Raw genomic sequence first — 11,756 nt, forward strand, 5'->3', positions numbered from 1 at the left:
TTCAACGTATTAACTTTACTTTAGTGATTGTAAATATTTTGATTCTTTATTTTTGAAATATAATTAAAATAGTTATTAAATGATTTTAGGATAAATGAGTATTTAAGATAACCCTAAATAAATAAAAACGAATCTGTAATTTTACATTTAGAATTTCGGTAGTTAATGTCCCGAAAAAGCGGGATGTTACAAAGAACGTTCTAGGTTGGTCAATAACATTCTAGACAGTAATATAAACATGTGTTTAATATGTCTAAATCAAATCTGACACTTGATTAATGTGTTTAATGACTATATTCAACTTTATATAATTTTTCAAGCTTCTTTTCATCTATAATAGGAAGATCAATCGAAAGACAAATGCAAGAGTTTGACATACAATCAATATTCCATTGTTCAAGTCAAATAAATTTCAAGCAAATTTCAACTATCTTCATTATATATTTGTATCATCCTTATTGAGTTTTGCTTTCAGTTAATCTTAACCAAAATGTTGAGAATTATTAAATCCTAAACACTTTTATCATACACATTGTAATTGGCTCAAGTCTATTTTTTAAGTTAGCTTGAGCGTGTCTGTAAAATTCCTTTTTAGATTGAAAGGTGATTGTAAAAATCCTTTCAAGGTTGAAAGGTGTGTTAGAACCAAGTTGGTTTAAAGAATTATAACCCTTACTTGTTTTGATTATAACAAAATTATTTTGTGGAAACAATTGAAAACACTAATGTTTTATTTAAGTGTGCAATTCCTAGATCAGGTTATTTTGAAATACTTTACGCTGCATCCTCCAATGTTTGGACTAAGTTAAAGGAACAACAAGACTATGCTATAATTTTTCGTATTATGAGTCTGATGAAAATACATTGAAAGACGCCTCTTTTGATCATGATATATTTTGCTTTCTTTGTCTCCATATCAAGATACATATAATCAATAACAAGGACTATTTCTTGACATGTTTTAAAGGTGAATCAATCTCTAAAGCTTTGATACAAAACTTCATTATACATACTGATTTCTTGCAATCATGACAATGACTAGAAATCCTAAAGTTCTCTATACAAGAACGTGTAATCATCATTGAAAAACAAGAACAACACATTACAATAAGCACAATATAGTTATATCTACAATCTTGCTCTATATCCGTTGTTTTGTCTAAGTGCCAAATAAAAATAATTTTATGAGAATACAACATTGTAAACACTCTCTTGTGAGAGTATTTAGAAAACCCTTAAACCTATTCATTTTGTAACCTAGCTCAGTAATGGATGCATTTCTCAACAACTTGACTATATTAAGCTAGAAGGTTGAGAAGACTTGAATACAACTAGTTTGACTAGAATGTGTTCAGTGGAAGTGTGATTCAGTTGGTGAATTAGTGGATTAAATCCTTTAGTTTGAATGGATTGGGCGTAGCTATTGTGTTGGTGTTGAACCATGATAAATTGATTGTGTTGTTCTGTGTTTCTGTTTTATCTACTCTATTTTCATCACTTGGTTTTAATATTGTTGAAATGTTTTTAAAACAAAGCACAATTCAAACCCTAATTTCTTGTTTTTTTGTTCTACAAGGTGACTGTAAAAATCTTTTTTGGGTCAAAAGGTGAATATTGTAATTGATCAAGACAAAAGGTGCAAAGGAAAATGTTCCAGTTCTGAAGCACATAGAAAAGATCTCATGTTTGTGAGAACTGAACAAGCTCAAGTTGGACGAACCAATATACTTTTTGTATGATCTTTCTATCCATTATCTTTAATTATTTGCACGAACAAATCATACTTCACTGTCATTTTTTTTATTTACTGCTTCTTAATTTCATATAAATTGTCCATAACATTTTGGTCAGTTTAGAGCTTTTTAATCAACTTTTGATTACCAAGTTTAATCTTGAGTAAAATATCAATTAAAGTGCAGAAACTAAATTTTAAAAGAGTCACAATTCAAACTCCCCATTTCTTGGGGCTATTCACTTCACTTCACTCTTCACATGCAAATTTAGTTTCTTGTTAGCCTTGAATATCATTGCCTTTGTAGGATTGGTCTCCTGAGTATAATCAAGTTAAAATTTCTTAATGTTCCACAATCCATCTTCCACCAACTTAATACAAATCTTGGTAGGATTTATTTATTTATTTTTGTTTTATCTTAGTTGGCAGTGTTTTTAATGTACACAAGTTTTTGGCACTTTAGACCCCCTTTTTCTTGATGATATAATATTCCACCAAAAATCCTTTCTCAAACTATACTCTTCATAAAATGGTTTGACTTCATTTAGACAAGAAAAACACTTCTCAGTTGTAGACTCCCAACATAGGTTGTCATCATCATTAATATTTTCAACTTCTATACCTTCATCAATACTACTACAATCCGTGAAGTTCCAATTGAAGGTGCAAGTGCCACACAAAAAACTACAAAAATAAATCCTTTCAATCATTAACCATCATATGCACTTCATTAAGCAACAATTAACACACCCTTAATCATATAATCAGAAATGTGTCATAATAATGCATGATCACAAATTCATTTTAATCCATACCTACAAATTTATATATGGTAGGATTTCGGAAATATTTTTACTGTAAAATTTGAATTAACACTCTAGTTCATCCTATGTTGTGTTAAGGGATAGAGAAAAACAAAAATTTCAGCCCAAAATTAGATTTATAATAAGTTATGTTGCAAACATAGATATTTACAAGTTTATTGCACCAAATATGATTGTCAAAATTTGAAAGACTCATAAACACTACAACATATAAGGAATAGACTAATCGTTTATTTTAGCACCTTCAAATCTGATTAATATGGTTGGTTAGCAGTGATGAAAATTAATATTTGAAAAGGAATAATGCATTAGCCATCTAATGTACTTCAATAACTAACGATTGAAACACTATTAACCACACATAAAAACGTGTTAGACATTCCAGACTTTTTTCCTCCAATAAATTCAAGTAAATTTAATAATAATAAGACCACCAACAACAAAAAATAGGAAGGTGGGTGAGAGTACATGATTACAAAGATCTAGACCTAGGCAAAACAATGTAGTAGAACAATAGTCAAATCAAAATACACCAAAAAAACCCCAACTTGTTGGAAAAACCATATTCTAAAAAACAACAGATTCTTAAAGTAAATAAGATAAGCAAACAACCCTATTAATAAATGAAAAAACAGACTCAATAAAGTTGTGGAGAAAGAAGAAAATGAAAAGTTACATTACAAGAGATAAGATGAAATAAGATTGCTTAAGTTACTTCATTAAAATTTTGATTTCATTCTATTCTTTTTCCTCTCCTTCATAAATCATTATATGTTTTCTCAATGTCAAGGTTTAATCAAAATCAAAACAAAAGAATGGAAGAAAGAAGGAGGAAGAAAAGTTTCTCATATGGGTTCCTTGGACAATGAATGAGAAAGAGGGAAAGTGAAAGAAGAAAAAAAAAAAAAAAAAAGAGGGAAAGTGGAAGAAAAGAGAGGGGGGGGGCCACGTTTTCCCTCCACCATATGTAAAAACTCAAGGTCAATCTATGTACGAACAATAAATACAATATTGTGTCTCATTTTGTGAAAAAAAAAAAAAAAAAAAAAAAAAAGAGGGAAAGTGGAAGAAAAGAGAGTGTGGGGTCCACGTTTTCCCTCCACCATATGTAAAAACTCAAGGTCAATCTATGTACGAACAATAAATACAATATTGTGTCTCATTTTGTGTTAATTTTATATTCTAATAACATTTCTAATATAATAAACATGTACACATTCAACGTTATAGTAAAATGATATAAATAGCAGGTTCCACATTCGTAGCAAGGTCGTCACCTCCTCTCTAAAACTTCTAGGTTATCTTTTTCTCTTCATCTATTTTTTGAATCTAGATACATTTCTCCAAATTATTTTATCATTTCCTTTTATTTAAATAAGTGGTTTTCCATACATATATTGTTTTCTTCATGTTTTATAATTCATCGTTTGAATGCAAAGTTGGTTTGTTCTTCGTCGTGATTTGGCATTTTTTGTTTTTTCATTTTGGTGTGGTGTTCACATAGGCAAATGACTTATTTTATTGGTATCGTATTTCGAACAAAGGGCTTATGGAGACTACTATCAAATTCAATACTCTATCAACCTTACAAACGACTTGTCGACACATGGTTGAATTGGTCACATCAAAGACCACATATAGTCGATATGAGCGAACACCAATAAATTTTTTTCCTGAAGATAGATGATATTAAAAATTGTAAATCTTGCATTATTCTTGACCATTGACCAGTGGAAGAGATTAGTTTGATTGTTAGGATTAAGGTTTTCGTTTTGATATATTTCATTGGCTTATGCAATTTTTATGTGCATTGTTAATGTGTTTTTTGTTTTCTGGATCATTAGATGTGATTGTACTATTTTTATTTTAGTACGAATAAAATTTTATTTTCTGTAAAAAACAAAAGGTTCGAGTAAAGCACATAAGTGTAGTCCTTAGCATAGTTCAACTAACAAGTGCCGATATTGTTAGGTTTGACGTCTTGTCTCAGTTCTTACGGTATGTGGATTTATTGTAGTATTTAGTATGTGGAAAAAATCACATAAACTTTAAGCCAAAAACGTTAGTGTACTTCAAATTTATGAAACATTAGTGAAAAGTAGCAGATATACTCGCATTGGCATTTCTGCGCAGGAAGAAGAACAATTAGTGTGAAGTATTTTTATGTTGAGATTTATGTTAAATAATCTATGAAGTTGGATTGTTGAATAAATTGATTAAGGAAAAAACATGATGAGACAGAAAGATTAATTGCATAACAAGATATTCATCGAGATGACACCTTAGTAGTAAAAGCTTGACATTGTTGTATCAAGGGATATGGTACATTAATTCCACCAATATTAATAATAATTTCTCCTTTTTCAATTTGTTTTTTAAAATTTTACAATTTAATCATACATTTTCCCTTATTATTATTATTACATCCTTCGATTTCTACTATTACGAAGATTCATGGCTCTAGTTGCCATAGCTCTCAAATTTGCTCTACCTAAAGATGTGGTGGATGAGGAGGAAGATGGCTGTTCCTCATGGTTGCTACTGCTGTTACTCTTAAAAGCTTGCAGAAACTCTTCTCTCTGCAATCTTAAAGCAAATGCAGCATCTTCATCTTGGTTAGTAGAAACCCCTCTTCTTGTCCTTACTCTTCCAACATTATTTGATGATGATGATGATGATGAGGTTTGATTCCTATGAACCCTTGTTGTTGTTGTATCAATTTGTCTTTGTAATATTCTAGCCAATGCAGCATCCTCATCGATATCGTTTCGCCTACTTGATGGATATATTGGCTGTATACTTCTATTCCTTGTATTTGTATAAAATGTTGTTTCTGGAATTACAATCTGAGATGCTGCTTGTCTATTATTAGTAGTAGACATTACTTTCCTTGCTTCAATTTCTTGTGGAAAAAGAAGTTGAATTGTGTTCCACAGAACCGTGTTCACCGTGCACGATCGTCCATTGCTGCAAGATATTATTGTTATCACGATCAATGAACAATTGATTATCATGGTTTTAAAACTGCGGTTCGAATCATAATTACCACACTAATATATATGCAATGTTCACATTTGTGCACAATTTAATGCAATAAATAAAGGATTGCAACATAAGTGTAATTGAAATTTAAAACCTTGCTTTGAAATTTATTATAAAGTAGCAAAATGAAAACTTAATAAAAGACCTTATCAATTGCCTGCATTTGGGACACTTTTTGCCACACTTGTCTGCAGCAGATCTCAGACATTTTCTACAAAAGCTGAAAAAAATATTGTGGATTCTCAATAAGAATCTAGGAATCAATAAATTCAATTAATGAAATCAGAAAAATAAATAGATTAATAGGGTGTTTCAATTTGATATACCTGTGACCACAAGGAGTGGTACTTGGCTCAAAGCATATCTCCAAACAAATCTTCATAATTAAATAATTAAAAAAAAATCACATTAGTGTCTCAACAAAAAGCATAAAAACAAAAGCAAAATAGAATTAAAAAAGAACAAGAATCTTACTGCACATGAAAGCTCTTCCCTTAGTTTATCAATACATGGAAGAGCAGAAGCAGTAGTAGAATTCTTTTCAGTCAATTTATTTTCATTTTCTTCCACTTTATTAATTCCTTCACTAACACAATTTTTCTTTTCTTTCTTCTTTTTCCCATTATCTGTCCATCAACAACATCACATTAGCAATAAGTAAAATAAAACATATGAAAGAACAAATACTGACACTGGAAACATCGTTAATAATTTGAGACAATTGAATGTAATAAAGATATTAGTTTAGTATCAGTGCCAGACACCAGACAAGCCATCGATTAGAAGACTTGATGCTACATAGAACAAATCACAATATAATGAATATATAGATAGATGAATCAAAATCAATGCAAGATACTAACCCTTTTTTGGAGTTTCTTCTTCATCAAGATCAAGAACAATTGGACGTGGATTCCTCAGAACTCTACGTTTCCTAAACCCAAATAAATAAATAAATTAAAAACCAAACCAACCCAATAACCAAACTAATGGAATTAAGCAATAATCTAAAAAAAGATCTAATTTTTAACAAACATAAAAGAAAAAAAATATCAAATCCAAAGGGGGTTTATTAAATTTGAAGGAAAAAAGCAAAATACCTTGACGAATTGTTATGTGGGGATTTGGAATTCAAAACAAAACGTTTCTTGTGTTTAGAATCCCTAACAGGTGTGTCTTCAACAATGAGTGTTGCAAGTAAAAGTGCTTCTTCATCCCAACCAGCCATAGCAGCAGCAGATTTGAATCTAGGACTTATAAGTGTAGCCATGTTTTGGCTATTTGATTCCATCAACTTCTTTTGGATTATGGGACTGCGCTTTTGTTCTTCACTTTCCACCATTTTTTTAGTTTTGATTTTGATGCATCTGGAGAATGGAGGCGACTAGGGTTAATAGGTGAACAGAAGAAGACAATGTTTTCGTAAAAGGAAGGATAATAATTTTCAACGGTCGAATTACTTTGAATCATATTATCGTGTGTTATCTTAACGGCTATATTTCGAGGGTAATAATGTCAAATTATGACTTCGGAGAATTGTTTTTAAAAAACAAAATTTAAGGTGTATTGAGGGGCCGTATAGATTCTAGAAGTCCCAAGTTAGAAAAAATATAAAGATTCATTGAACATTATTTTTTTGGCAACAACGGGATTACTGAATATCTATTATTCTTCAATAAAACAATGGTCGAAGACATCCTTATCTTATTATTATTATTATTGTTTAGAAATATCTTATTATAATAATAATAATAATAATTATTATTATTATTATTATTATTATTATTATTATTATTTATCTCTAATTGTTACTCTTTTAAAAGAAATTATATTTTTTATTAAACAAAAAGAGTTAAAATTAACAAAAAAATAAATTATTACTATTTATTATTATTATTATTATTATTATTATTATTATTATTATTATTATTATTTGTTTTAACCACTTGTACTTAGGGAGGTAAGCCCGACTAAAAATTAATACTTTTCTTTTGCCGTAAGAAATTATTATTTATGTATTATTCACTATATTGAAGTAGCAATATCGATTTACAAGAAATGAAGGTTTGAATTGTAAATGTTCCTACTTAAAAATTCTTGAAAAAACTTAAGGATTTAACTCAAGAATGATCTTGGTTAAGAAAAATGAAAACATATAACGTTCTTGATTTTTATCAGAAAACGGAGAACTTTATTGGTTAGCTTAAAATCAGAAATTCAGTTTATGTTTTTATCTTAAATAATTAATCAGGGTTAATAAATAAAGAGATAAGAGAAAGAATACCACACACGGATATATCATAGTTCACTCAACTTGGGCTACGTCCAATCTTCACAACTGTGAGATTTTCCACTAAGTGTTGACAACAAATAACCTTCTTGGTTTTACAACATCTAGCTCAGATCAACATTGGTCAGTTACAAACTTAAATTTTTTGCACCCAGAAAGAGATTAATCAGTTCACCTATCAACCTTGATATAATTTCTTACAATCTACCCAAACTATATTAAACTCTTATAGTTCAAGTTTTACAATAATGATGAGATTATTTTCATAGAATCTGAGATGTCTCAACTCTTGTTTGAGATTCAGTTCTTTACAAAGAATTCAGTACAATAATAACATAGTATTGAAATATAATCAAAACAGATTCTTTCTTGAGAAAGTGAGAATTTCAAGTATGTGAACGTGATTTATTTTATGAGACTTGTTAGCACTTGAACTTCTGTTGTTTTCCTGAGCATTGTTGTTTCTTTAATAGGCGTTTTAGAGCAATTAATAATGGTCAAAAGAGTTGTTGGTAGTACTCTGTCAGTTTTGACCAAAATCAATATATATGAATAAAAATATTCAAGCATTTTGAATACTTTTGAACCTTGTTGATTGGGCTGATTTCTTTATTCTTGATCAAATTTCTCTTGTGTTTAATGATCCTTTATACTTCAGATCTATTTCTTGATGTCTTTGCCTTAATCTAGAGTTTTGATTTTGTCAAAACATCTTGGAGAATGATGATGAACTTTTGCAGAATTTTAATGACAATTCTGGAGATTGATAATCAATCTAGAGATTCAGTCTTTGAACTTTCTGAAGATTGATAATCAATATGGAGGTTTAGTCTTGATCATTCTGGATGTCTCCCTGATTAAACTAGATGTCTTATACACTTCAAGATTGTTTAACTCTCTTGACAGTCAAGCCGAAGAAGGTTCAGACTTGTTTCAACTTGCTTGTTTCATGACATTTTCTCTTTGTGATTCGAATGGTTTCTTTGATTAGAATGGATCATATTTGATCATTGTCAAGTACTAATAACATAAGTCTAAATTCCATAGGCAGAATCTTCTTTGAACTAGTGGAGATTGATTGATCTTGAGAATGTAATTATCAGTCTGGATCCTGGAGAACATTCTCCGTTTTCACAGATTTTGTCTAGAATGTTCTCTTTTCAGATTTTATCTTTTATTTGCAGATTTCTTTGCTTTACTTTGCTTGAATCTTATCTTTGAATTAATTCACTCAAAAGGAAAAGTTAAATTAACATAACATTTATAATCTTAAGTAACATTCTTAATTAGCCTTTGTTTATTATCATTAAAACTTAATTTGAGAGTTTGTCTTAACAATCTCCCCCTTTTTTGTGATGACAAACATGTTAATTTAGATTTTAATTATGATTCTAATTTTAATTTTGAAGAGCTTAACAGCTCCCCCTCAATTGATGCAGAAAATGATTTTGGCAGAAAATAAAAACATGCATATAAATTCAACATAAGTTGTTTTCCATTAATTCATTTCAAAGATACAAAATGTCAGATTTGCAACAACATATTCAAAAGTTCCTAATTACAAAAGAACTTTTATAAACAGAATATAAACTAACTTAATTATCCCCCCTTTGTCATACAAAAAGGAAGGTGCAAAATATTCTAAGTAGCAAGTGATGGAGAAGACCCTTCAGAAGATGAAGAATTTACAGGGTTAGGGATTGGCTGAGGAGTGGGAGAAGGATGAATGGGTGGAGGAGACAATCCCAATTTGGGAGCAAGTTGCTCTGTCAGCCAGGTGTGTAACAAAGTGGTTTCCTGATCCTATTGAAGTTGGCGTGCCATGATGGCTTGAAGGGCATCCATGATATCAGATTTTTATGGTTCACCCTTGAGAGGAGGAGTAGGGAGATGAGTGGAAGGTTGAGAAGTGGTAGCAACAACTGTGGTTGAGGGAATAGGGGAGGTGCAGACACATCGAAGAGTGGCAAAAGAGGTAGCCACTAGGGGTAATGGATCAAAAAATGTTTGTTGTTTTATGGATGGGTCAGGAAAGTCTAGAAAGATTAAAAACTGACTAATTCCAAATATGGAGGAACTGGTTTTTTTGTGGGGAAATGAAAAGAGGAGATATGGTGCTGATATGATGGTTAGGGAGTAATGTTCCCAAGTCATGTGGGGGAGAGTTGAGTATTTGTGAGTAAGTGAGGAAGTCTGTGGAGGATAAGGTTGATAGTTGAGGAAAAACGGAGAAAGTAGGAGGATTGGTAGGTTATTCTAGAGGACGTTCTCGGTTTGGTGGAAAACGTTCTTGAGCAGATTCAGCTACTGCTTTTTTTTATTGTTCAGGTGATTGGTGTGGTGAGACTAGGGCTAGTGCAGGAGCAGTTCTTCTCCTTGTTGAGCGCTTCCTATTTAATAATTTTGGTGGGAAATAAGGTGTTGGAATATGCTTTTATGATGTGGTTTTCCTCATGTGATATATGTTTTTTGAGGAAAACTTGGAAATTTTAATGAAATTTTTCTCATTTATGAGAGGGATTTGAAAGTACCTAAAGATTTTGGTGAAGATCATCTCATAAGGGATTGTGTTCTTTTTGTAATCTTTGGTGGCAGCAGTTATCATGTGGTGGTGGATGATGTGTGGAAGATTGAGACGTTTGTAGTTTTAAAAATGGTAAATGACCAAGGCATCGTTGTTAGATACATACTGATGACTTCCACAATGGGGAAGTATGACATGTTGGCTAATGTTGTTGAAACATTTGGAAGGGGTTAAGATAGGTTGAGAGATGGCGAGTGGACCCTTCTTGGAACAAATCAGAAAGCACTTATGTCTGTTTTAAGTTCAGAGCATCATACCATTTGCTTCCAAAAATGGCAGACCCTTATGTTGGAAGGTCAATAATGGAAGCCATAATGTCAGGTGTCAGTCTAATTTCAATCCCTTTGACTGTGGAAACTATGAGGGATTTGTCAGGAAATGTCTTGATTTGACAATAAAAAGCCTTAACCACATCTGGATAAAAGCATTCAGATATTTGTAGAAATGAAGTCCACCCCAAAACATCAGTGTGATGTTTGACTACATTTTCATCCACTAAGATTTTCTAGGACAAAAACTCTTCCAACTCCTATAGATGATTATTTGTATCATTACACAAAGAGTTTAAGCCAAGACCCCATTTACTCCAATCCTTAAGTATTCACTACAACAAAAAGTGTTATTACCTACGACAAATTTTATCTTTACCCACAAGCTGTCCATAGGTAACGTAAAATTACGCACAGATTACCCACGGACACGAGTTCCTAGCTAAATCGCTCGTAGGAAAATATTTACCGATGGACAAGCCGTGGGACACACTTACTTAAGGATTCTCCGTGGGTAATATGACCCACTGAGTCTCTGTGGGTAACATTACTCATAGATTTGTCGTAGATAAAATAGTAGATGCTTATCGACGGAAAAGTCGTAAGTTACATTACCCACAGACCATTTATGACAAAGTCTACTATTTTATATTTGATATTGATAATTTTATCCATGAATTGTCCGTGGGTAATGAAAAAATGATTTTAATTCTATTTTTGTTTTTTTACAGTTTCCTGTATTTTTTAATATATATTTAAAATTAATTGTAAGCATATTAAACATCATTGTCAAAACAAAGTGAAATATTATGTAAATAGTATTTTCAAATTACACATTCTGACTTCCATAAGTCTCAAAATAAGGACAATTGTTACTGCCATAAGTTTCAAAATACACATAACGACACTATCGTAGAAATATATATAGATAATGCCTACAAGTCTAAACAAAATAAGTAGTCATAACTACTATACGAAACTGAAACTGAAACCAGTATTACTCCTCATCGTCATT

At 31.0% G+C, this 11,756-nt stretch overlaps 1 protein-coding gene across 1 annotated transcript; it reads right to left on the reverse strand.

Moving 5' to 3' along the window:
- Window positions 1-4,876: 4,876 nt before the first annotated feature.
- On the reverse strand, window positions 4,877-7,045 carry LOC101503825 (uncharacterized). The gene is made up of 6 exons (XM_004514677.4): window positions 6,699-7,045; window positions 6,462-6,532; window positions 6,073-6,224; window positions 5,925-5,974; window positions 5,744-5,818; window positions 4,877-5,523 (listed from the first exon to the last, which is right to left on the reverse strand). The coding sequence occupies exons 1-6, from the start codon at window positions 6,938-6,940 to the stop codon at window positions 4,977-4,979; spliced, it is 1,137 nt and encodes a 378-aa protein (XP_004514734.1). The 5' UTR covers window positions 6,941-7,045; the 3' UTR covers window positions 4,877-4,976.
- Window positions 7,046-11,756: the final 4,711 nt, after the last annotated feature.

The sequence above is a fragment of the Cicer arietinum genome, chromosome 3 (assembly GCF_000331145.2).
Source record: "Cicer arietinum cultivar CDC Frontier isolate Library 1 chromosome 3, Cicar.CDCFrontier_v2.0, whole genome shotgun sequence".
Taxonomy (NCBI): Eukaryota; Viridiplantae; Streptophyta; class Magnoliopsida; order Fabales; family Fabaceae; genus Cicer; species Cicer arietinum.

Excerpts from the sequence above, each read along its gene's own strand:
- LOC101503825 (XM_004514677.4), bottom strand. The coding sequence starts at position 6,940 with ATGGTGGAAAGTGAAGAACAAAAGCGCAGTCCCATAATCCAAAAGAAG. Across the intron at positions 5,975-6,072 it reads GGGAAGAGCTTTCATGTGCA|ATTTGTTTGGAGATATGCTT; the intron begins GTAAGATTCTTG and ends TTAATTATGAAG. Across the intron at positions 5,524-5,743 it reads AAATGCAGGCAATTGATAAG|CAATGGACGATCGTGCACGG; the intron begins GTCTTTTATTAA and ends AATATCTTGCAG.